The sequence below is a fragment of the Pimephales promelas genome, chromosome 12 (genome assembly GCF_988280905.1).
Source record: "Pimephales promelas chromosome 12, fPimPro1.hap1.1, whole genome shotgun sequence".
Taxonomy (NCBI): domain Eukaryota; kingdom Metazoa; phylum Chordata; class Actinopteri; order Cypriniformes; family Leuciscidae; genus Pimephales; species Pimephales promelas.
The window spans coordinates 801,829-829,199 of record NC_142780.1 but is presented as its reverse complement, the minus strand read 5'-3'; the positions used below and the strand labels follow the sequence as shown (position 1 = coordinate 829,199).

At 38.8% G+C, this 27,371-nt stretch overlaps 1 protein-coding gene across 2 annotated transcripts; it reads right to left on the bottom strand.

The window, feature by feature from the left end:
• Window positions 1–2,885: 2,885 nt before the first annotated feature.
• atg5 (ATG5 autophagy related 5 homolog (S. cerevisiae)) lies at window positions 2,886–27,094 on the bottom strand. 2 transcript variants are annotated; one of them, XM_089118217.1, is made up of 9 exons: window positions 26,992–27,094; window positions 26,811–26,905; window positions 25,506–25,651; window positions 24,645–24,772; window positions 22,194–22,272; window positions 21,499–21,661; window positions 19,091–19,185; window positions 15,714–15,831; window positions 2,886–3,731 (listed from the first exon to the last, which is right to left on the bottom strand). In XM_089118217.1, the coding sequence occupies exons 3-9, from the start codon at window positions 25,611–25,613 to the stop codon at window positions 3,595–3,597; spliced, it is 828 nt and encodes a 275-aa protein (XP_088974343.1). In that variant the 5' UTR covers window positions 25,614–25,651; window positions 26,811–26,905; window positions 26,992–27,094; the 3' UTR covers window positions 2,886–3,594. The 2 variants fall into 2 exon arrangements, with proteins under 2 accessions (XP_088974343.1, XP_088974344.1); XM_089118218.1 differs by lacking the exon at window positions 26,811–26,905 and having other exon boundaries at window positions 26,992–27,092.
• Between the last annotated feature and the right edge of the window lie 277 nt (window positions 27,095–27,371).

The following is a 27,371-nucleotide window of genomic DNA, read 5'->3' as shown; positions in this document are numbered from 1 at the left end:
TAGTTTATAGTCATTATGTTTATCGTTATGGTGTAAACGGGCCTTAAAGGCACATTAACATGATAATAAATCGCTGGCTGACTTTTCCATGTTGACATCATGGTTAGATTCAAATTTTAAATATCATAGGCTATATTGAGTTGGGTGTCCTGAGATAACCACATTTATAAGGAAATCATCAAAATTCATAATATTAGAAAATAGACAGTAATGGTTAGGTTTACCCAGATAGCAAACTGACATTGAATCAACGTGGAAACGACGTCTCTCATGACATTGAAACAACGTTGATTTTGCTCATCGAATTAACGTTGAACCAACGTCAGACGCGGCATTCTTCAAAGCTAAATGAAAATCGAAAATTGATTTGCTTTCATAACGTTGAAACAACGCGTTGATTTCAAGTTGATTTTCCGTTAGTTTTGAAAGAATGACGCGTCTGACGTTGGTTCAACGTTAATTCGATGAGCAAAACAATGTCAGATCAACGTTGTTTCTATGTCATATTTCCACGTTGATTCAATGTCAGTTTGCTATCTGGGTTTGCAATGGTTAAATAAATGTTCAGTGATATGTTCCAAAGATTTGTTTAATTTTGGTGTATTTTTTTCTCTATACAGTATATAGTGTATTATAATACACTAAGTGTCGTCATCCTAGCATGTGTGTGAGTACTTAAACTAGTGTGTGACAAGCTGTGTTAGTGTGTTCCCGCTCACTCCTCCTGAGGAAACAAATGAAGGAAACAGGAAAAAGGAAGGAAAGAGGACGAAGTGAATCAAAGTATAAAACTTTTTTGTTTGTTTGTTTTTTAAAGAAAGAAAATGGAAAGGAAACACAAACTGAAAGAATGATGTCATCGTCGTCATGAGCCAGACCCGGGGTCCCTCAGCACCTGTCCATTAGGGCCCGGGTTAATGACAGGTCTGAGGAAGATGAGAAGAGAGAGTAGTGTGTGTTCCTCGGGATCCTCCTCTCCTCTCAGCTCCAGGTGTTCCCACCCGACAGAGGGAAAGTTGTCTTCGGACACCTCGTATAACTCAACAGAGTTATGGCCTTGAGTTTTACTGTTATATCCCAATCAGCCGGCGCAGGGAGTGCAGGACACGAGAGTAATGTGCATCCAGACCCGTACGAGAGACATGAACCTCATTAACTGCACTTCAAAGAGAGTCCGGACTCGAGCAACTTCCCATGGAGGAAACCGCGAGATGCAGGACATAGCTGAAGAAAAGCCGTTTTTACTGCTCTTACGACAGAACTAATGTCTGAGGAGAATGACAGAGGAGTGGAGTGGCTCCTGTGATCTTTAAGTGACGGGTTTACAGGAATCAGTGAGTCTCGGACAGCTCTTTATTTAATGAACACATGAAGAGAACGGGGCTTCACTTTGATGTTCTCTACGCCTCCCACCCGTCTTCCTGTACGAAGACCACTCTCACATACACACACACATGCACACGTCCAAATCGTCCTGAAAAAAAAAAATAGTCACACTTTTTCTGTTTCATGGTCAAAAATTCAAAGACGAGTTTCCTCTAGTGGAAGCATTCGGTACTGCAACCGAACACACACTCATTTACTGAGATCAGCTCACACACACTTCTTTACATTTATGATTTTCTCACAGTTTTAGATTAAAACATTTTTTTTTTGAAAATATATTTCATGTAAAAATTGAAAACAGTAATTTTCACATTTTTCATAACAAACTTAAAATTCTGTAAAAAAAAAAATTAAAAGTTTTTTAAAATTACGTTTTTTTTTTCGCTTTTTTAAAGAAGAGATCAAACTCCAGTCTGTGCTTTAAAGCGTTCGAGATTCACCAGTTTAAGCTGGGAATTAAATGTTAAGGTCTATGCTGAAAAAGAGAATAAATGGATTATAAATACAGCGAAAAAAATTATTGAGTTCCATAAAATTCCCGAAAAATACAAAATATTAAATAAAAAAACATTATCAATCTAAATATGAAATATGGGTGTGGTATTAAAAATAAAGTTTCTTTATGGGAACCAATGAACGTCTTTAACATCTATGAAATCTTTCCATTGCACAAAAACGTTCTTTATAGTGAAATAAATGTTCTATAGATTTTTTTAAATATTCTTCACAGTATGAAAAGACAAGTTTCTTTTAAAAAGGGTTGATGAAAACAGAAAATTACTGTAGAGTTAATGAAGGTTGTGATGAAACTGAAGTAGAAATGATGTTTTGTTGTGTATTGTAACACACACGTCTGAGTGAGCCATGATTGAACAGGACACAGTGTACGAGACGGAGGCTGATCTGAAGGAGAGTTTGCTGTCGATCATTTGAGGCCGTCATTTCACCACAAGATTCGAATTATGATATTTTAACAAATTAAAAGCCTTCTTTTTTAAAGGAGACAAGCATGGATGAATTGTTCACAAGACCAATAACACTCATTTGGTGAATTTTAACATGCAGTCAAACCTAAAGTTACCCAGACATCAACATTTCTCACATTATCTGAGTTTATTGGCTCTAGTTTATAAACATGAGCAGAACTCAGGTCTCAGATCAGTGGATATTTGACTGGTTTTGTCCTTCTGTTGGACTCTCACACATGAATTATGTTGAATATCTGTTCAATTGAACTACACAATTAGATAATACCAGTTTAGCTCAACCAGTGACCAAGCAATGCATGTCTGAATCATGTTTTATTTGCCTGTACATGAATCTATATCAGGTCTTGTTTTGAATTTTTTCTATTATTATTTGTTGGTTTGACTGTCACACACACTGAGATCATGTGAAGATGATTTCTGAAACGTTCATCATGGATGTTGTGCTTCATATCTCATGCGAGTCTCAGTGTGTGAATAGAGTTTATGATTAATAAACACAGAAACACTTCATAGTTATAAAATAGTTGCATTTTAATTAATTGCATTTTAAATGAATCTAGCAAAGACAGAAATCAATCCGGCACATTTGAACTGTTGTGACTGAAGCGTGTTATTAGAGACATCTTCATTTCAGTGATTATACGAGGAATGATCTAAACATCTGAGAGTGTGTACACAAACGCCTCTGTGTGTAGAAGAGTCTGCCGAGAAATGGCGTAAGCTCTGCGGCGTGTGTGTGTGTGTGTGTCGCTCCGGGGAAAACACTCACCGATTCCTACACACCAATAATGAGAGTCAGCTGTGTGTCGTCTACAGTCCCACACACACACACACACACACACACACACACACAGGCAGGGGGTAAATGAACGCTCAGAGAAGAAGAGAAATGAATTACTGTACCTCAGAAACTCTGTGATATGTGGATGTGCTTGTTCTGATTTACAATATTAGTCTCTAAACGAAGGAAAACCCTTTCCCAGATAATTAAAGGAAAGTGTGTGAGCGAGAGCTACAGTAACTGAAACACACACACATCTCCCCGTCACGTTTATCTGAAGTCTCCTGTTCTGTTCTCGTCCCGCCGCTGAACACCAATCACAGATGAGCGAGTGTAAGCGTGTGTTAGAGGGATTCGAGAGAGTTAATGTGGGATGAGCATCGTCTCTCAGTAAGGCTTCTCGATGAGAGATCAGGAGTGTGTGTGTGTGTGTGTGTGTCAGTCGCTGGGCGCCGGGATGACGCTGATGTGCAGGAAGTTGTCCGGATGGCTCAGGTGTTCGCTCAGCCACTGCACCGGCGTCTCCAGGAGCGGCTCGATCCCGTGAACCATCACCTGGAACCTCTTCGGCTCGTCTGCGAACAGCAGGAGGACACAGTTAAGCATCATGGGAAGCACGTCATACTAACAAGAAGTGATGTCGGTGGGTTTTGGGAAACTGAAGCACTGGCCTGTGTTGGTGTCGTGAACTGTTTTTATTTCTAGAAAACAACTTTTAGAGATATCATTGTTAAACATTAATACAGCTCAATGACATTCAAGAACATGATCAAATGCTGGTCCCAAATCAGCCTACTTTAGTGCTGTAGACGAGTGTGTAAATGAACACAATTGAGTTGAGCATCACTACTGTAACTGTACATCTGCTGACATGCTGATCCTGAAGAACTGAACTCACATTATTCCATCCTAATCCTTTCCGGCATTATGAAATGTGGAAACTCCGTACACAGCTCGTATTAAACCGCAGCAGTTTACACACTGACTGCATATGAGTGTAAAACTGAAGGAAGCGCTGGAGGCGATGACATTATAACATTAGCCTGCTGACCCCTGAGGTTAAACGGCTAATGCAGTTTGAGTTTGACAGCAAGTGATGGTTCAGACATCAGCATGACCTTCAACACTACACAACTACATCATGACCTGATGACCCCTGCAGACCATAGCGGTTCGGCCCTTAAAGGGATAGTTCACCCAAATATGAGAATTAGCCCATGATTTACTCTCCCTCAAGCCATCATAGGTGTGTGTGACACTCTTCTCTCAGACCAACACAATCAGAGCTATTAATCAACACGCTGATGCTTCTGAGCTTTATAATGGCATGGAATATATCATAAAAGTGCATCTGTCCATCATAAAAGTGCATCTATCCATCATAAAAGTGCACCTGTCCATCATAAAAGTGCACCTGTCCATCATAAAAGTGCATCTGTCCATCATAAAAGTGCATCTGTCCATCATAAAAGTGCATCTGTCCATCATAAAAGTGCATCTATCCATCATAAAAGTGCATCTGTCCATCATAAAAGTGCATCTGTCCATCATAAAAGTGCATCTATCATCATAAAAGTGCATCTATCCATCATAAAAGTGCATCTGTCCATCATAAAAGTGCATCTGTCCATCATAAAAGTGCATCTGTCCATCATAAAAGTGCATCTGTCCATCATAAAAGTGCATCTATCCATCATAAAAGTGAATCTGTCCATCATAAAAGTGCATCTGTCCATCATAAAAGTGCATCTATCCATCATAAAAGTGAATCTGTCCATCATAAAAGTGCATCTGTCCATCATAAAAGTGCATCTATCATCATAAAAGTGCATCTGTCCATCATAAAAGTGCATCTATCCATCATAAAAGTGCATCTGTCCATCATAAAAGTGCATCTGTCCATCATAAAAGTGCATCTGTCCATCATAAAAGTGCATCTATCCATCATAAAAGTGCATCTGTCCATCATAAAAGTGCATCTGTCCATCATAAAAGTGCATCTATCCATCATAAAAGTGCATCTATCATCATAAACGTGCATCTGTCCACCATAAAAGTGCATCTGTTTGTCATAAAAGTGCATCTGTCCATGATAAGTGTATCTATCCATCATAAAAGTGCATCTATCCATCATAAAAGTGCATCTATCATCATAAAAGTGCATCTATCATCATAAAAGTGCATCTGTCCACCATAAAAGTGCATCTGTCCATCATAAAAGTGCATCTATCCATCATAAAAGTGCATCTGTCCATCATAAAAGTGCATCTATCCATCATAAAAGTGCATCTGTCCATCATAAAAGTGCATCGGTCCATCATAAAAGTGAATCTGTCCATCATAAAAGTGCTTCTATCATCATAAAAGTGCATCTGTCCATCATAAAAGTGAATCTGTCCTTCATAAAAGTGCATCTATCATCATAAAAGTGCATCTATCCATCATAAAAGTGCATCTATCCATCATAAAAGTGCATCTATCCATCATAAAAGTGCATCTATCCATCATAAAAGTGCATCTGTCCATCATAAAAGTGCATCGGTCCATCATAAAAGTACATCTGTCCATTATAAAAGTGCATCTATCATCATAAAAGTGCATCTGTCCATCATAAAAGTGAATCTGTCCATCATAAAAGTGAATCTGTCCATCATAAAAGTGCATCTATCATCATAAAAGTGCATCTATCATCATAAAAGTGAATCTGTCCATCATAAAAGTGCATCTATCATCATAAAAGTGCATCTGTCCATCATAAAAGTGCATCTATCATCATAAAAGTGCATCTGTCCATCATAAAAGTGCATCTGTCCATCATAAAAGTGCATCTATCATCATAAAAGCACATCTGTCCATCACAAAAGTGCATCTATCATCATAAAAGAGCATCTGTCCATCATAAAAGTGCATCTGTCCATCATAAAAGTGCATCTGTCCATCATAAAAGTGCATCTATCATCATAAAAGCACATCTGTCCATCATAAAAGTGCATCTGTCCATCATAAAAGTGCATCTGTCCATCATAAAAGTGCATCTATCCATCATAAAAGTGCATCTGTCCATCATAAAAGTGCATCTATCATCATAAAAGTGCATCTGTCCATCATAAAAGTGCATCTGTCCATCATAAAAGTGCATCTGTCATCATAAAAGTGCATCTGTCCATCATAAAAGTGCATCTATCCATCATAAAAGTGAATCTGTCCATCATAAAAGTGCATTTATCATCATAAAAGTGCATCTGTCCATCATAAAAGTGAATCTGTCCAAGATAAAAGTGCATCTGTCCATCATAAAAGTGCATCTATCCATCATAAAAGTGAATCTGTCCATCATAAAAGTGCATCTGTCCATCATAAAAGTGCATCTGTCCATCATAAAAGTGCATCTGTCCATCATAAAAGTGCATCTATCATCATAAAAGTGCATCTATCCATCATAAAAGTGCATCTTTCCATCATAAAAGTGCATCTGTCCATCATAAAAGTGAATCTGTCCATCATAAAAGTGCATCTGTCCATCATAAAAGTGCATCTGTCCATCATAAAAGTGCATCTGTCCATCATAAAAGCGCATCTGTCCATCATAAAAGTGCATCTATCATCATAAAAGTGAATCTGTCCATCATAAAAGTGCATCTGTCCATCATAAAAGTGCATCTATCATCATAAAAGTGCATCTGTCCATCATAAAAGTGCATTTATCATCATAAAAGTGCATCTGTCCATCATAAAAGTGAATCTGTCCAAGATAAAAGTGCATCTGTCCATCATAAAAGTGCATCTGTCCATCATAAAAGTGAATCTGTCCATCATAAAAGTGCATCTGTCCATCATAAAAGTGCATCTGTCCATCATAAAAGTGCATCTATCATCATAAAAGTGCATCTATCCATCATAAAAGTGCATCTTTCCATCATAAAAGTGCATCTGTCCATCATAAAAGTGAATCTGTCCATCATAAAAGTGCATCTGTCCATCATAAAAGTGCATCTATCCATCATAAAAGTGAATCTGTCCATCATAAAAGTGCATCTGTCCATCATAAAAGTGCATCTGTCCATCATAAAAGTGCATCTATCATCATAAAAGTGCATCTGTCCATCATAAAAGTGCATCTATCCATCATAAAAGTGCATCTGTCCATCATAAAAGTGCATCTGTCGATCATAAAAGTGAATCTGTCCATCATAAAAGTGCATCTGTCCATCATAAAAGTGCATTAGTTTCATGATGGACAGATGCACTTTTCTGGAAACCTCCATTCACTGCCATTATAAAGTTTGGAAGAGCCAGTGAATGTTTTAATATAACTGATTGTCTTCGTCTGAGAGAAGAGTGTCACACACACACTAGGGTGAGTTGAGGGAGAGTAAATCATGGGCTAATTCTCATTTTTGGGTGAACTATCCCTTTAAACCCTCCAGATAAACGCATCCCTTCGATGAGTCCTGATCAGCACACACACACACACACACACACACTCTTCATCAGGTCAGGCCTGCTCATCTATCAGTGTGTGTGAGCTGTAGCTCAGGGCTGAGAGGTTCAGGACACTGATAACGAGCGCAGGAAGGAACTGCTCCTCATAATGCACTCTTTTGTTTATTAAAGAGTGGTCAAAAAGGCACGGCCTCAGCTTTCCCTCAGTCAGATCAATTACCCTGAGCTACAGTCATGCATCATCGCTGTCAGGGGTCAACAACACAACTACAGCTACGGCTACGCAACAAGCACACACGCGTTTACTCTTCAGCTTTCATGCATCTCTAATGGCTAACTCCACCGTCGTCTTCTTCAATATCACCTATTGATATGTGTGTGCTAAAACAATTCAATTCACATTTATTTGTGTCACAATACACATCGTTTCAAAGCTGCTTTACAGAAAATGCACGAGTCCACATTAGTTCAGAGGAACTGTCTGAGGTACTTATTTCCAAATGAATAATTTCAGGAATATTCATGGTTAAACTGGTTAAACTTTTTTGGTGACAGATTTTGTCCATCTTGTAAAAATGACATAAGCAGTGTTAAGTGTGGTTGGAAAAAACACATAATCTCATTGGTAACACTTTTATTAATTCAAAATTAATTCAATCTTTTTTTTTACACTTTTAAAAACCTTATTCGTCAATGGCCCGTGTATTTCAGAAGTGTACATAAACTAATCACAGTTATATACAAATATATTCATTAAAAAAGTCAGAAACAATGAGCTAATTGAAGTAACTACTTGTATATCAAGGTTATTATATCGTTAACTAAAACTAATAAAACATCTCAGTTCATTAAAATTAAGCTGAAATAAAATAAAATATACACATCAGTTGAAGAACTTAAAAATGTGACCTTTACAAAAAGTTCAAATACTAAAATTATTAACTGGAAATAAATAGAAATAAAAATGAATTAACCCTAAATAGCAATATTTTTTTCAATAAAACTAATAAAATGACAAAATCACATAATTTTAACTAAAATTAACATGAAAACAAAAAAATACACAAATAAAAGTATAAACACTGCAATAATAAAACTAAAATAAAGTTAGAATAATACTGTAGATGTATTAGTGGAGGTGGTTAAAAAATAATATAATTGATGATGATGATGACATGAGTTTCCATGAAGAATGCTAGTGAATAACAGTGTTTATATATATATAACTTGTGTAAATCATCCATGTTTCAGAAGTGTGTGTGTGTGGTTAACGAGGAGACGGGTGCGGTGTGCATGTCTCTTTGACTGCTGTGGAAGAAGCCTTTCTGACTGAGATTATTAAACATCAACGAAACATCATCTCAGAATCAGGTTACCAGATTGTAAGGGGACTTCAACAACTTGGGATTCCCAAAAACAGTGTTAGCCGGCTAGCGAGGCAGTGTGCGCGGATAGGCAGTGTGTGTGTGGCGGAGGCGGTGTGTGTCCATACGCTGCAGATCTGCTGTGTGCCGCTGGGCCATGCTGATGTCATGTGCTGCATCTATAGCTTTATGTCCCAGTAAATCATTTCTTTTAAGTGGACTTAAACAGCTAAAGTGTGTGTGCGCCCCCGTGGAGTGTGTGTGTGAGGTGGGAGCGTCCCCACTCTCACTCTCAGAATGATGCGAGGGGAATTCAAACACATAAACTCATAATTATAGTAAACCAACACAACTTGCTTTTATTTTCACAACTCGCGAGTTCATCAGTTATGAGGAACGCCCACGGGGAAGCCCTGGCATGGCCCTCTGCGCGCCGGGGTTATTAATACACTATGCGTGACGGGATGACCTCGGCATCGTACCGTAAACTTCAGTAGTCGGAACCAGAACCAGAACCAGAACCAGCCAAATCCCACAGTTCTCAGAGTCAGGTGTGGAAACGGCTTTATTAAATGGCCGACAGCCGGACAGGAACACATGTGCTGTCCGAAATCACCCTTTACTCACTATATAGTGGACTATATAGTGAGCTCGCCATTTTGTAGTGCTGTCCGAATGTATAGTGATGATTATTATACCCTATATAGTCCACTCAATGTATCCCAGAATGCATTTTGAAAAGTAGTGTACAACCGATGGTCAATGACCGAAGCCCTACATACCATCTTAAAAATAAGTTATAATCATGTGTGGAGTAGCGCATTAGAACAGAAACGGCCAGAAATCACTTTTAGTTTTGAAATTTTAGAGAAATAAGCTCAATATAATGTAATGTATTTATCTATTTAGCCAGAGCCGGCTCGGCACCAGCTGACAGATGATGTAATCAACGGCGCCGAGACACGATCGAGTAGTGTCTGAAAGTGGTGTTTCTATTCTGCTGCTGAGCTCACTATATAGTGCTCTGCTCTCTACCCCATATATAGGGGATAGGGAGTAGGGGTTTGAGTGGAGATTTCGGACACAGCAAGGGAGAATAAACAGAGAAGGGAATAGACGACAGGTGTGGCAAATAAACCAATAATCGGGTCAGAAGAAGGGCGGGGTCAAGACGATCACATGGGTCAGAGAAACACGCATGACAAGCAGCCAATGAGAGCTTCACAGATATTCCTCACATCGTCCTGTCAACATTTAACACACACACATCTGTCATGTTGAACGGTTCAAGCCTCCCTGAAGTCAACCAAAATTATATATTTAAACGTTTTTTCCTTGTCTTAATGCCATAAAATTATCTCTACAACCTCGCCTCATTTAGTATGCGCGGTTCTATGAATATGCAAATGAGCCCCGCCTCCACTCACTCACTCACTGGTTGACGATCACACGTTGATCTGATTGGTTAAAGGTGGTTTGTGACGTCAGCGATTTCAAAGCGTGTTTTTGAGGTTCACTGCAGTTTTAAGGAGGAAATACTCAGCAATGCTGTCCACTTATCAACGCACACACGGTTTAAAGCGGATTAAAAATATCTTAATTTGTGTTATGAAAATGAATGATAGTTTGAAGGGTTTGGAACGATAGAGGCGAGATGATGACAGAATGTAACTAACCCTTCAGATCAAAACTTTAATAGAAATAATTCAAAACAAGACCTGAAGGTGTATGCCTTATAGATTCATGTACAGGCAAATAAAAAAATGTTCAGACACAGATATGATTTTTAATATTGTTCCACTAGTGTGATCAGGACATTATAGTTCAGTTCTGTGAGTGAGGAGAGCAAAATAAAGACATATTACAGCCAATAACTCTTCATACAGAGACTACCTGTGACACATCTGGGGCCAGAAATGATTCGGACTCGTGTTTTGCTGAAGTGTGTTTTCTGTAATTACACACACACTGAACAACATGAAGCATTGCTTCGTCACTGGTTGAGCTAAACTGGTATTATCTAATTGTGTAGTTCAATTGAACAGATATTCAACATAATTCATGTGTGAGAGTCCAACAGAAGGACAAAACCAGTCAAATATCCACTGATCTGAGACCTGAGTTCTGCTCATGTTTATAAACTAGAGCCAATAAACTCAGATAATGCGAGAAATGCTGAAGGCGTCTGAATGTACATTTCAAACAAAAAAAAAGATAAAGATCCATTAGCACATGGTGTAAACTATGACATCTCACATATCAAACATTGAGTCTTCTTATTAAAAGCCCTCTGATTTCTAACTTCAAAATCTAGAGTTCAGCTCATTTGAGTCACTAACCCCGTTTCAACCACAGTATAAAGGTAAGAGTGTGTGTGAGTGTGTGAGAGCGTGTGATGGAGGTGGGCGGCCCAGCTGGAGCGTTCTGAACCCGTGGGTGGATATGAAGGGATGATGGGCGGGGGTTTTCTGTGCAATTCATTTATTTGAAGCAATACCACCACACACTCTCTCATTCACTATAAAGCCTCACTCTTCTGACCAACTTCTAAGCAGAACAAAGGGAAATTTTAGATTTGTTTCGTTTCGATTTATATAAATTTGTTATCTTGTTGTGAAAAGCGTAGGAGAGGCCGAAACATTTGAGCATGTCTACATTTATACCCCCAAAATGGATCAAATCTATCAACCGATTCCATTCCACTGGGCGTACATTACAGCTCGGTCTGACTGCAAATCCTGTTCGTCTCTATTAGTGGGAATCCCCATTCCACTGCAAACATCACAGGACCAAAACACACACAAACTGCTGATAAAACAAGACGTCCAAAGTCACAACAGGTGTGTGTGTTGATGGATGATTAATCAATGAACTGAGACCATCTCAAATACGGTTGAGAATCCTTTGAATTTTAGTGATTCCCAGTTTTGACTCCAATAAGGTAGAAAAAAATGTCCAAAATATCTGAATACCAAGAACAAAACTCAACACGTGTGCCTATGGGTTTAACAAAAGCACAACAGCAAAACGGTTAGACTAACTAATGTACATTTCAAACATTATTTACCATAACGACACTGTCAGTAATAATAACATACGAACAAATAAAGAAATCAGCACAAATGAACCAAATTAAATAAAGTGTTTTAGCTTTTCAGGTTTACTACGAAATTGAAGTCAAATATAGTAAAATGTAAAAAAAAAAAAACTTAAAGGATTAGTTCACTTTTGAAAAAACTTTTGCTGATATTTTACTCACCCCCGTGTCATCCAAGATGTCCATGTCTTTCTTTCCTCAGTCGAAAAGAAATTAAGGTTTTTGTTGAAAACATTCCAGGATTTTTCTCCATATAATGGACTTCAATGGGAACCGGATGGTTCAAGGTCCAAAAGAGAGTTAATAACAGTTTCAGATGCAGCTTCAAATGTCTTTAAACGACACCAGACGATGAATAAGGGTCTTATCATGCGAAACGATCGCTTATTTCAAAGCTTATTCCAAAAATGTAACTTTTCTAAGGACAAATGCTAGCCTTTCTCCATTCTGTGAGGCGCGTTTGTAACGTCACGTAATACGTAATGACGTTCAAAAGGTCACGGGCGACGTAGCCGGAAGTACAGAATCAGTGTTTACAAGTTGAACGCATAGGTTGAACGTGCAAACTAACTCAAACGCCGTTTACAAAAAAGGAATTAAAAGGTAAAACAACGATGTCGGACGATTTTGACTCTGTACTTCCGGCTACGTCGCCCGTGACCTTTTGAACGTAATTACGTATTACGTGACGTTACAAACGCGCCTCACAGAATAGAGCAAGGCTAGCATTTGTCCTTAGAAAAGTTACATTTTTGGAATAAGTTTTTAAATAATCGATCGTTTCGCATGATAAGACCCTTATTCATCATCTGGTGTCGTTTAAAGACATTTGAAGCTGCATCTGAAACTGTTATTAACTGTCTTTTGGACCTTGAACCATCCGGTTCCCATTGAAGTCCATTATATGGAGAAAAATCCTGGAATGTTTTCATCAAAAACCTAAATTTCTTTTCGACTGAGGAAAGAAAGACATGGACATCTTGGATGACACGGGGGCGAGTAAAATATCAGCAAAAGTTTTCAAAAGTGAACTAATTCTTTAAGAATTGAAATTTCCTGATAGTTTACTCTCCTCCTCCAGGGTTTCCTCCATATAGTGTCTTTAATGGGGTCCAACGGGTCGAAGGTCAGATGTGAGTTTCAGTTTCAGCTTCAAAGTCTCGACACGATCCAGCCGAGGAATAAGAGTCTGATCTAGACAAACCATCGACATTTACAACAAAACACACATTTATATACTTTATAACCACTAATGCTGGTCTTGCTCTCGCTGTGATGCGACACACATTACGAGATCAGGGTGAAAGGTCAAGCGGGACGTAGGCGTAAGAACAGACCCAGTGTTTACAGAGCGAACGTGCAAAGACTGAGTCAAATGCCATTTACAATAAAATAAATAAATAAAAGGTTAGTCGATTTTGAAGTTGGAGTAGAAAATGAGAATACGTTACATTTCTGAACCACAACGCTTGACCACTTTCATCCTGATTGCGTAATCCGTGTATAAAAAGTATATAAATGTGTGTTTTGTTGTAAATGTGCGCCGGTTTGTCTAGATCAGACTCTTATTCCTCAGCTGGATCGTGTCGAGACTTTGAAGCTGCACTGAAACTCACATCTGACCTTCGACCCGTTGGACCCCATTGAAGTCACTATATGGAGAAACATCCTGGAGTGTGTTCCTCAAAAACCTTCATTTCTGTTCCACTGAAGAAATAAAGGCATGAACATCTTGGATGACGTGGAGGAGGAGAGTAGTTTTAATTCTGAAGTGAGCGACTCCTTCAAATGCACACGCAGGAATAGATAAGCGAAATCAAAGTCAAAGAATCCTCAAGCCTATCCTGTGACAGAAGAGGCCTTTCCCAGGTTGAGCGAGTCGAGAAGTGTTTCCCTGAGCTGTTATCGGAGCAGATCCCACATATCTGGAAGAGGGAGAGCAATAACACAACACAGACTGCCACTTTCTCTTCAGACACAGCATCAGGTCGTGAATAGACACAGATGTGCTGGGTTCCTCACTGCTATTGTCTGCTTATCTACTTCCCATCAGCAGAAACACACACCGCCGCCTCTGTTTTGGCTGTGGATTTCATTCATGCAACCCTCATCTCCTCCATCTATCTCCAGATGTTTTCCTCTAATGTCTCCTCCACTAATCTTTGATTACGACCTCCCGTGAGAGATTAAAGGGGACATATTACGCGTTATAATACATAGTTTCCACAGAATGTGTGTGTGAAATTTCAGCTCAAAACACCAGATCGTTTATTATAGCTTCTCAAAGTTTCCCCTTTTTGTGTGCGAGCAAAAACACAGCGTTTTTGTGTGTGTGTCACTTTAAATGCAAATGAGCTCCATTCAGAAGAAGGCGGAGCCTTAACACAAGACTGCGGCAAGAACAACACAAGCCAATCTCACGGATCCAGAACGTGAGGGCCGCTAATATTATAATAAGATCCTCTTCAGCGAAATCTGATCTGCTTATTGTTTGTTATGCTCTCAGAGAAAGGCTGGGCCGTAGCCAGCTATGAGGTCACAGAGGTCTCGGTCATTTTTTTACATTCAAAAATAAAATGTCATGCTCTGTGAATGATTAATTAGCCGTGTTCGCAATTCATGTTGCTGCGAGAAGCTAGCGCAGTGAACGGGGCTCGAGAGCGCGTTGTGAATGAGGGCGCGAGTGTTGCCAGATCCACCAAATGGAAAGTTGCAGTAATCTCCTGGACCTGTTTTTCTGATTTATTAAAGTGGAAAGTTGCATGTTAGGGTTCCAAAACACAAGCTTTGAACTAATTTCGCATTATTATTATTATAATTATTTAGTTTTGCTTGTTTTAGTAGCAATACTGTCGGCGTTAAAAAATAAATAAATAAATAAAAAGCTTATAGACAAAGTGCAATTGCAGAAAGCTACCACATTCGGTAAGACAAACGCAATGATCATCGTGATTATCTGTAAGAAATGTGGGCTATAACACTATCAAAAACAATAGCATTATACAGATCTGTATGTTACAGAATGAAATTTGCCAAATAACCTTATTGGTCAGCTGGAAGACGGCTCATGCTGTTTCACAAAGTCATCATAAATAGGTTTGTTTATGTGGTATTGTGTTATTTTAGTGTTTCACTACAATAATTAAAGCAGTGCATCTTAACTAGCAATCTATTCAGCCAGTAGCCTATATTTGTGTTTGATCAGTGTGAATTACACAAATATAAGACCTTGCTAGACCTACTTTTATTCTATAGCCTATTTCTTTGCACGAAACTCTCCAGAAAGTACCATTTAATGGTTTATTTTTCAAAATAAAATTACGGGGGTATGCATACCCCCGGACCCCCCTTGAGAGACTGCACCACACATAATTAAAAAAAATTAACCCGTGTATATATATATATATATAAATATATGGCAAAAACCTTTAAAAAGGGACCTAATCATTATTAGGCCTATAGCACAATTCTTTCCACAACACCCCGGACCGCACTAATTTTCAGACCCTGGTTACGGCCTTGCTCACCAGAACAGAGTTACTGGGTTTCACGTGTTTTCACGTGTTCTGTGTCGGACTTGATTATAGCACTTTCATACAGGTACAAACTCAGATGTTCATGATTTGTCCTCTTTAACTGTGAACACGGCTCACCTTCCGCACATATGCTGGTGGGAAACAGCTCCTTCAGGAGGTCTCCCAGTGTGAGAGCGTGTCCCTCGGCAGACACGGGCCGGAACAGCTTCTGGATGAACGGCCGGTCACTCGTCGTCTACAGCGGGACAGAGAGCAACACTGTTAGTGTTTAAATGTTTGAAATTATGTGTAAATATGTGTGAGTATTGTAATGTATGTTTGTTTGAATGTCCATTTTAAAGTTGAAAGAATATAAGAACTTTGCTTGGTTAAATAAGGGTTAAAATAAATAATGACAGTGCAATCACAGTGTAACGTTCTCAAAAGCTGAATCTGAATTGTGACATTGAAGATGTCATTTCTACACAAAATCCCAAAACTATGCATGTAAACTGAAAATATGGCATATGTTCGTAGCTATTAAAGATACTGATATACGAGACTGTTTAACAGAAGTTCTGCAAAATTACCCAACAGCCCTTTTATTAGAAAGTGAACATTTATGGTTTTCAAGTCAATTTTGAGGTAAATCCAGCGTTTAATGTTGTTTATGTGTGTACGTGGTGTTTTTACACCATGTGTAAGTTGATAAGTGGACAGCATTGCTGAGTATTTCCTCCTTAAAACTGCAGTGAACCAAAAACACACTTTGAAATCGCTGACGTCACAAACCACCTTTAACCAATCAGATCAACGTGTGATCGCCAACCAGTGGGTCTCTGAGTGGAGGCGGGGCTCATTTGCATATTCATAGAACCGCACATACTAAATGAGGCGAGTTACATTCAAGATATTGTAATTTTGGTGATCAAAGATGAGTTTTAAGGGATAAAACTATTGACTACAGGGGGGTTTTAAAAGAAATGTTCTGTTGTCTAAATACATGTTAATGACGATCCTACTTTTTTCGACTAATCTACATTTCCTTCAGCCTGAGGCTTATTTATTTAAGAGCATTTACATTGTTATTAATATATATATAAATATATATATATTAGTTTGTTGTGCATTACATTATTGTGTTACTTCCTAAAAAAATAAGTAATTGTGATTGTGTTAATATAAATAAGTAATTGTAATTGTGTTAAAAACTAAGTAATTGTGTGACTTAGCTACTGCTGGGTGCACAGGTAAGAAAAAGTAACAATAGTGATGTAACATCAATTTCCATAAAAAGTCACACAATTACTTATTTTTACAGAGTAACAATATTAATGTGTAACGCACAACAAACTCACATTAGATGCTTTTAACATTAAATAAAGCACGTAATCAGTGTTCATCATCGCATGTTGTAGTTTCAGCCGCGACGTCGCAGAAATAGAAACCATCTCTAAAATAGAGTCGTCATCGTTGTGTCAATATTGAGGGCTAACGCCATAACTGATGTGTTAATATGTTGTCAGTGAGCGGCTGTGTTGAACCCACAGTAGTGTGTGTGTGATCTGTGAACAGCGGAACGAGATATTGAGTGTGTTAACAGCCGGCAGTCACGGCACAGGCTCTCCTTCGGCCTGGAGGTGTCGAATGCCGGACGGGATCCAGCTTTCACACACGTCTCGCATGTGGTCAGTGACCGAGGGTGTCATTCTGTAAGAGCTGGACAAACAATAGGACTCGATGTTGGTGCCGTGAAAAGCTGCGGTGACACGACACCCGCGGGTCTCGGAAGAGAAGGTGTCTCAGGATGATCCGCTCTCGATCGGGTTTCCAGAAAAACTGACTCACCGAGATCATCTGAGAGAGAGAGTGCGAGAAGTGACAGCTACTTCCATGCATTTTTAAACGGCGGGATTAATTATTGAGCGCGGCATTATCCGAAAGGCTCCTGATGCTGATGAGAAGTGTGATACTCTGGGTGCCGACACTTTCTTTTCAACTCCCCTGACACTCGACCTGGAAGAGCAACACATGAACCGTCACAAGCCTTTCTCTGAGCGCAGGACGGAGACGCGCTCGGGTCTCACACTGCATATCAGGATCACTATTATAGGATCTTTCAGGAATGATCAGAGCCAGGGTCAGGGTCAAAATAAAAATGTATTAGCCAAATTGGCCGATGAGTGAAAAACAAGTTTCTAAGTTACCGGCCATTCTGAACTTCTACTAGCCAAAAACAAAAAAAGGGAGAAAAAAAAAAGTTATTCCAGTATTTATATACTGTATATATATATATACTGTATATATATCAAGGAAAAGAGATGAGCGTCAACATTCAAATATTCAAATCCAACATTCAAACGTTCAAATCCAACATTCAAACATTCACATATTCAAATCCAACATTCAAACATTCAAATATTCAAATCCAACATTCAAACATTCAAATCCAACATTCAAATATTCAAATCCAACATTCAAATATTCAAATCCAACATTCAAACATTCAAATCCAACATTCAAATATTCTGAACTTCTACTAGCCAAAAACAAAAAAAGGGAGAAAAAAAAAAGTTATTCCAGTATTTATATACTGTATATATATATATACTGTATATATATCAAGGAAAAGAGATGAGCGTCAACATTCAAATATTCAAATCCAACATTCAAACGTTCAAATCCAACATTCAAACATTCACATATTCAAATCCAACATTCAAACATTCAAATATTCAAATCCAACATTCACATATTCAAATCCAACATTCAAACATTCAAATATTCAAATCCAACATTCAAACATTCAAATCCAACATTCAAATATTCAAATCCAACATTCAAATATTCAAATCCAACATTCAAACATTCAAATCCAACATTCAAATATTCAAATATTCAAATCCAACATTCAAATATTCAAATCCAACATTCAAATCCAACATTCAAACATTCAAATATATCGATAATTTTATTACAATATTACTTTGCAATTAAAGGGGAAGGAAATGCTTTCCACATATTTGTTAGACCTTAGAATTAATGCAAACATGCACATTTGTTGGTTCACAATTACATTTTCACAATTTAAAGTTTCAGTGTGTATTTGATGGTATTTTATCAAATAAATCGGTGAAAAGTTTGTGAAGTGACTCTCAGAAACGTTCATGTCCTCATATATTGAGATGCAGACGCTGAATATTATCAATAACTATTTAAAGACATATTGAGATATATTATTTTATCTCAATCTGATATTGTTTATCACCCAGCCCTAGTGAAGAACTACATTACCCATGATGCTGTTCAGAAAATTACAGCGCTTTAGCTCCGCCCAATCCCATGAAACACTGCGCATGTAATTGTGTAATTTCCCAACACTCTGCACTATAGATGCATGCATGTTTTGCAATAAACTGAAAATATATAGTTTTATTAATATAATCAGCATTTTTAAGTGAGTAGTTTGCTCATGTGTCGCAGTGACTGCACGAAATGAATAAACGAAGAAGTACCTGATATATCCTGAAGGGAATATAGCGGAAGCCGCCGTCTTCAGTGGGATACTCCATGAGTTTACGGTTCATGGCCCAGAACTGGTCGAATTTATCTGATAAAAGAAACAAATCACTTTAATGACTGACAGTGAGTGGTGTTTGTTTAGTGCTGGACAAACGTCCGTCCGGCCAACACAAAGGGAACCCCAGCCTCAGTGTGGAGGTGAACGGGCCGCCTCCTGACGCCTCTCCATCCAGACGGAGACCGTTTGGGACAAAGTCAGAATTTTCATTTGTGGCTGAACTTATCATGATGTGATGAAGAGAGAAAAACAAAAGTGTGTGTGAGTGTGTGTGTGTGTGTGTGTGTTCAGTCACGCTGGCTGCATTCTCACATGTGCAGGTGAAAATCAACATCTGCTTAGAAATTGTTACTTTCTCTGCTCTCTCTCTCTCACACACACACACACACACACACACACACATCTCTGCTTCTGAAACTCACAGCTCTCAGTTTATCTGCAGAGCTTCACGTTTTCACCTTTAAATTAACAACTGAAACCAGAACGCTAGCCTGAACCAAAGACTGGAAAGAAAAGATGGACGCCGCCCCTTCGCCACCAGTGTCCCCATATGGCGCTGACATCTCCAGACCTTTAAGGAGTAGTTCACTTTTCAAAAAACTTTTACTGATATTTTCCTCGCCCCCGTGTCATCCAAGATGTCCATGTCTTTCTTTCCTCAGTCGAAAAAGAAATTTAGGTTTTTGATGAAAACATTCCAGGATTTTTCTCCATATAATGGACTTCAATGGGAACCGGATGGTTCAAGGTCCAAAAGACAGTTAATAACAGTTTCAGATGCAGCTTCAAATGTCTTTAAACGACACCAGACGATGAATAAGGGTCTTATCATGCGAAACGATCGGTTATTTCAAAACTTATTCCAAAAATGTAACTTTTCTAAGGACAAATGCAAGCCTTTCTCCATTCTGTGAGGCGCGTTTGCAACGTCACGTAATACGTAATTACGTTCAAAAGGTCACGGGCGACGTAGCCGGAAGTACAGAATCAAAATCGTCCGACATCGTTGTTTTACCTTTTAATTCCTTTTTTTGTAAACGGCGTTTGAGTTAGTTTGCACGTTCAACCTATGCGTTCAACTTGTAAACACTGATTCTGTACTTCCGGCTACGTCGCCCGTGACCTTTTGAACGTAATTACGTATTACGTGACGTTGCAAACGCGCCTCACAGAATAGAGCAAGGCTTGCATTTGTCCTTAGAAAAGTTACATTTTTGGAATAAGCTTTGAAATAATCGATCGTTTCGCATGATAAGACCCTTATTCATCGTCTGGTGTCGTTTAAAGACATTTGAAGCTGCATCTGAAACTGTTATTAACTGTCTTTTGGACCTCGGACCGTCTGGTTCCCATTGAAGTCCATTATATGGAGAAAAATCCTGGAATGTTTTCAACAAAAACCTAAATTTCTTTTCGACTGAAGAGAGAAAGACGTGGACATCTTGGATGACACGGGGGCGAGTAAAATATCAGCAAAGGTTTTTTCAAAAGTGAACTACTCCTTTAAGTAAAGCTGTGAAATCAAGGTCCCGCCCTCACTCTCGCTGAATCCATCACACTCCGGCACTTATTAATTATTATTATTATTAATATTAAATTAATTAATTATAGAAATGTATATATTAAATTCAAAGCTCCATTCTCCTCAGTCCTCCGAAGATCCCGAGAAAATGTCTATTGCTGCTTCAGTGGCTACTTCACTCAGAGAACCACAGCTGTCAATCATGACGTCACATAACTGACTAAAAACAAACTTGGAAAACTTTGGAAAAACGATATGTGAAGTGTAATTTAATTATTTAGTTGGTCTCGCGGAATAACTTGTGGAGGCGGGGTTTATGACTATACCAGGACCGGCCACCGGGGGGCGATCGAGACTCTGGGTTTATGACTATACCAGGAGCGGCCACCGGGGGGCGATCAAGACTCTGGGTTTATGACTATACCAGGAGCGGCCACCGGGGGGCGATCAAGACTCTGGGTTTATGACTATACCAGGACCGGCCACCGGGGGGCGATCGAGACTCTGGGTTTATGACTATACCAGGACCGGCCACCGGGGGGCGATCGAGACTCTGGGTTTATGACTATACCAGGAGCGGCCACCGGGGGGCGATCAAGACTCTGGGTTTATGACTATACCAGGACCGGCCACCGGGGGGCGATCAAGACTCTGGGTTTATGACTATACCAGGAGCGGCCACCGGGGGGCGATCAAGACTCTGGGTTTATGACTTGACTATACCAGGAGACTCTGGGTTCACTTCTCAGGGCCGTACACACAAGCTCAATCTGACACACACGGAAGTACAGAAAAACAGTCAAGAGTGTGTGTGTGTGTACCGTTCTGCAGCCCCATCCACAGCTGCTTGTGGTCCTTCTTCTGCATGTCGTTGATGACCTGGCTCTTGTGTTTGAGAGCGTCGGCCTCTTTAATGCAGGACATGAAGTGAGCCTCGATCACAGAGTTGGATGTGCAGTGAAGCAGGTCGCGCTCGGGGAAGTTCTGCAGACGAAAGCACATCACCACTGGGGCATAAAACAATATCACATCTCTAATTATTATTCCACAAATAAAATACTATTCGAATTTTCCACAGTTCTACTGAAATGCACTGGGTGGCGCTGTGGGGCGTTTAACAAGTGGACGGTATCTGATCACATGACGTTGGAAGTTTGGAATTACTGATATAAAAATTATATTACAAAATGGAATTACTTTTAATAAATGAATGAGTTATCATAATATCAGCAGCACACACACACACACACACACACAGCGGAGCGAGGAGAGTGTGATTTTGTTCTTTATATTTTTTGTTTACACACATTGTTAAATGTTTAAACTAAAAGAAAACCTTAAGGTATATAGTAAGCTTGCTTATATTGCCTAACGTAAGCTTGTTCAGAAATGATGACACAATTTAAATAAAATAATATCTTTCTCATTAAACAACATTTAAATACACAAATATTAGTACATTATTTTTGAAAAATGCCCATCCCTCTCAATGAAATCATGAAACGTTCACACACACCTTGAAGTGCACGGACACACTCCAGGGCAGAGCCGTGTTGGACGCGTGCAGGTCGAACAGCACACCGATGGGGTAGTGCCTGAACACAACACACACATCCGTTACACACTCCAACACACACATCCGTTACACACTCCAACACACACATCCGTTACACACTCAGACTCTCCTCCAAGAAGAAAGAAGAACATTTTCATCACATCAGTCGAGTCGAGTCTCCTTCATCTGTACAGCGCTTTAACACTAGAGTTTCACAGCAGATTTACAGTAATAACAGGAGATTACAGTAACAGAGAGTGTTCAGGCTTTACAGCAGATCTAGAATAAAGGTAGTGTCCAGATAAAGTTGATCTTGATTGCAAAGAACATTAGTAATTCATTTAGGCGCTTATTTAATTTAATGTCATTTAATTTAGCTAAAAATAATTGTACTTTTTTAGCTTTTCCTCTGAAATACAGTATATATATATATATATATATGAAGAGTTCAGATGCAAAAGCCTCTAAGTGCCATTTGAAATTTTCTTCTAGAATGATCATTTTTATCAAGCTTATATATTTAAGTTCAGTAATTTCACTTAAATGGAAATTAATAGGTAATCTTCATTGTCATTTAAGTGAAATTACTGAACTTAAATATATAAGCTTGATAAAAATGATCATTTTAGAAGAAAATTTCAAATGGCACTTTTGCATCTGAACTCTTCATATATATATATATATATATATATTTCATGTCCTGTATTGCTCAATCTCATATATTACCAGCAAATGGTGGTGAATGATGTTAAAAAAAAAAAATCTCAAATCGGCAAAAGTAAAATTGTTTATGTTAGATTTTGCGATATGCAGGCCAGACAGAAACAAAAAAATTAAAATCAAACATCTATGTTGGAAAAAACACACTGAATTACTTTGAACCTGGAGGATCTGCATTATTTTTCTATGGTTATTATTTCTGAGATTTGTGTATATGTGCATGTGTTATTGTTGAATGGTCCTGTGGGTTGGTATGTGTGTGAATAGATGTTGGTTTATGCGTTGTATGGTTTTGATATGTATACAATAAAGAAAGGAAAGCCCCAGTGTTCCTCAGGGCTCCTGCTGTCTGCCGCCCCCGTGTGGCGAGACACAGAAGTGCAGCGCTGACTCCGACATTACAGCTAGAACTGATGGACTCATTTGATGAACTACTGTTCTGCAACACATCTGAGATGAGCAAAAATAAATAACTCTTTTGAAAAGCAGATATGAACCGTGACCGGCGGAGGAAGACATGCTGGTAAACAGCACAACCGGTCAGGCTGGTTAAACAAGCTTTAACTAAACTGCATGAACACAATATACTATTATTCTGCTATTTATTAACCCTTTAAATCAATCATTTTTACATTTCTAAACATGATGAAACCCTGTCGCACTCGATCTCCTGACTGATGGTTTACACTCTTATATCCAGTGAGTCCTCCTTCATGGTCTTTACAGATTTTTATTAAGAAAACGTGAGAATAACTTTCTTATTGTTAGTAATATTTTCAAGATGAACACTTACTAGACTGAAGAAACTGAGATTTACCTCATTATACAGATTTAATGTTATAGAATTAATGATTATCAAATATAGGCTTTTGTTCATCTCTGTGTTTTAAAGTCCCCCTGTGGTGAAAATTAAGCGTTTAATGTTGTTTATGTGTGTTATTAATAACACACACCGTGTGTGCGTTGATAAGTGGACAGCATTGCTGAGTATTTCCTCCTTAAAACTGCAGTGAACCAAAGACAGTCTCAAAAACACGCTTTGAAATCGCTGACGTCACAAACCACCTTTAACCAATCAGATCAACGTGTGATCGCCAACCAGTGAGTGATGAGGGGAGGCGGGGCTCATTTGCATATTCATAGAACCGCACATACTAAATGAGGCGAGGGTGTCGAGTTACATTCAAGATATTTTAGGACATGAAGAATATTTTTTCAAGGAAAATTTGTTAAATATGTAATATTGGTGATCAGGGATGAGTTAGGGATATAACGATTGACTTACTAAGACATATTATTAGCGGATATTGATATAATATCTGTTCGATACAGTTATAAAGATCTCACTAATTTACATTACAAGCATCAGAACTTCATCTTCCTTTAGTCCATATAAATCTCAGCGTCTCTCGCTTCACATTTGTGGAGCTTTTAATACTGTAGTGTGAATGTACTGTACTCTACTTGTGAATATTTCATTGCCTTGGCATTATAATACTATATAAATCTGTGCCTTATAAAGTAACAAAAACAACAACACATTATTATTATTATTAATTATTATAATGCCAGCCGATAAGAAAACACTGTGATTATGGTCAAAAGTACAGTAAGTTTGCCCTGTGGTGTTGACAGAGGTGATGAATATGCAGATATTGTTGACAACATGAACGCTCGTGAAGTGTGTGTCACCATTTGAGCGGCGTCCCCTCGTACTCGAACCACATCTCCTCCACGTCTTCCGTCTTCATGACTTTCAGGAAATGCTTCTTGACTTTATCCGTGACCAGCGGGAGGTAACTGACCCGCGGGAGCAGCAGCTGATTGGACACAACACAGGTCATGTGACACGATCCACAGCACACACACAAGCCTAATACACACACTTGCGGAAAACCTTTTCACAATATTGTCATTTCGAGTATGAGGTTTTAATATCTGTAAGCCATAATCATCAATATTATAACAAGGCTTGAAATATCTCACTTTGCATGTGATGAGTCTATATAATATATTAGTTTTACCTTTTAAGATGAATTATTTTGCAGGATATTCTAATTTGTCGAGTTTCACCTGTACTTCCTGTGTCAAAGTAGCCGTAAAGATGTGTGTGTGTGTGTGTAGAACTTGTGATTACTCCACACACTGCAAGTGTTTATTAACTATATTTGCATTTTAAAATAAACGTCTACATGTGTGTTCAGCAGTCGCTGTGTAACTAACAGAACACACAAATTAAAAATCGTAATTAAGTGATAAAAACAGTTGAACAAAATACAACACACACATATAATCATCAAATTATATGCGTCTAATTAATTTAAATTACAGTGAATGTTTTTTCCTCGACATCTCGTGATTTCAGTTCGTGAACAGAATGCATGATGGGATACGCTTAGCCTTGAACACCGAGATGGTGTAGGTCTAGTGTGCATTAAAAGGATTTTTAAGACACGGGACAGTCTGCGCACTTCCTGTCGTGTGCACGCGCCCTCAAGTGGCCAGGACCGGTGTGTGTGTGTGTGTGTGTGTTTGGACAAGATCTCCACTCACGTAGTAGGGCTCGGCCTCTCTCTCTGTGGTTTCCTCCGGAGAGAGAGTGAAGCAGGCCGGGATCCTCCCGAACCACACGTCCCGGAGCACATCCTTGTCATCCGCCATGGTCCTCGTTCTCCAGACGCCACATACACACTCCTCAGCTGCGACACACACGGACCAAAGGAAGTTTATCAGCTTATCCAGCAGACCCGGACGCTGAGACGTGCTGAAACACTCCGTTTCATATGCTGGCAAACTAAATAAAAGTACATTTTAGGGCTGTCAAAGTTGTTCATTAATTGTTCAACTGGCCGAGATCGCAATAGACGTGAAGGACTATAATGCGTTTAGAGCTCGCTTAAGTACTGGAGCTAAAGCATTCAGTGCTTTGTAAGTAATCAGCAATATTTTAAATTTTATATGATGTTTAATAGGCAGCCTGATCTATATTAGGACTAATATGGTCATGGTCATACTTCCTGGTTCTGGTAAGGACTCGAGCGGCTGCGTTTTGGACTGGCTGGAGATTGTTTATTAAGCATGCAGGGCAAACCACCCAGTAGAGCATTACAGTCATCTAGCCTTGAGCTCATGAACGCATCAACTAACTGTTCTGCATTTGTCAATGAGAACAAATGGCGTAATTTAGGCATATTTTTAAGATGGATGAATGCGTACAGATACTAGACACTAACCCACCCTAACCATAACACTAACCCTACACACACACACACACACACACACACACACACATTCCTAATCGACGACAAAGACTTAACAGAGCAGCCATCAAGTGTTAGACAGTATTCTAGGTTACACGTGAGGACTTTTTTTGGCCCAATAAATAGCATTGTTACTTGTTTTGTTCTGACAATATTTTACTTAAACTGACAATAATAAGAATTGCTTAATTTTGTAAACAGCATTTCGCCAATTCAGTGAAATCTGTCTAGATAATTATCTCTGTTTGATAGCAATTTATCAAACGTCAGCTTTCTGTCCATTACAACATTACAAGTGTGTGTGTGTGTGTGTGTGTGTGTGTGTGTGTGTGTGTGTGTGTGTGTGTGTGTGTGTGTGTGTGTGTGTGTGTGTGTGTGTGTGTGTGTGTGTACATCTCAGCAATGGCTGAAGAAATTGCATAAGAGGAAATAAACATCAGCTCTTATAAGTAAAAGATTAACGTTAGCTGTGCTGAGTCTGACATTGGCTACTGATAACATTTAACACTTTATGACAAACAGATGGATAACTAAAAACTTAATAAATAAAAGAACACACTGTAAAACAATATCAACAATATTTGTGATGTTTACTCGCCTGTTGTGAAGCTGAGTGACAGTATGATGTAGTATCGTGTGTTAATAACGCTAGCACCGACAGGGCAACACAGCACCGGGGACACACCTTTACATCTGGTAACGATAGCGAAACTGCCTCGATTTCAGAAACAATTGCGAAAAAACATACATGACAGCCCGAAAACAGAATAATAAAATACCTTCATTAGATGTCGACCGGAAGCGGTACAGTAGAGCTCATCTTCGACAAACATCCGGTGCGGACCTTCAAAATAAAAGTCCCCACGCAGCCTGTGTGTATTCAACGAGGTCCTGTATACTGTAATTATTAGGATGATTGGTTGTTATTTATTTACAGTTGACCTTGCATTCAGACAAGTTTTCTCACGCAACCTCTTTAAAAAAAATCCAGAGCAAATGACCATTTGTATTTTTTGTTTTTTATTTTCTAAGTATGAGAAATCTGTCCGGATCCGGATGCTAAGTGATCGCTGATAACACGCTTCTCATGTTTTTCTCGAGGAGAGAGTGATTAAACCGGTCGTTTTAAACGTGCAATTTGCTTAGCAAGCACTGACTT

What these genes read in the sequence shown, in the direction of transcription:
- atg5 (XM_089118217.1), bottom strand. Translation starts at nt 25,613, where the DNA reads ATGGCGGATGACAAGGATGTGCTCCGGGACGTGTGGTTCGGGAGGATC. An exon ending in GAGGGGACGCCGCTCAAATG is followed by an intron (nt 22,273 to 24,644) that starts GTGACACACACT and finishes TGTTGTGTTCAG; the next exon opens with GCACTACCCCATCGGTGTGC. An exon ending in TTCCCTTCAGGATATATCAG is followed by an intron (nt 15,832 to 19,090) that starts GTACTTCTTCGT and finishes GTCCCGCTGTAG; the next exon opens with ACGACGAGTGACCGGCCGTT.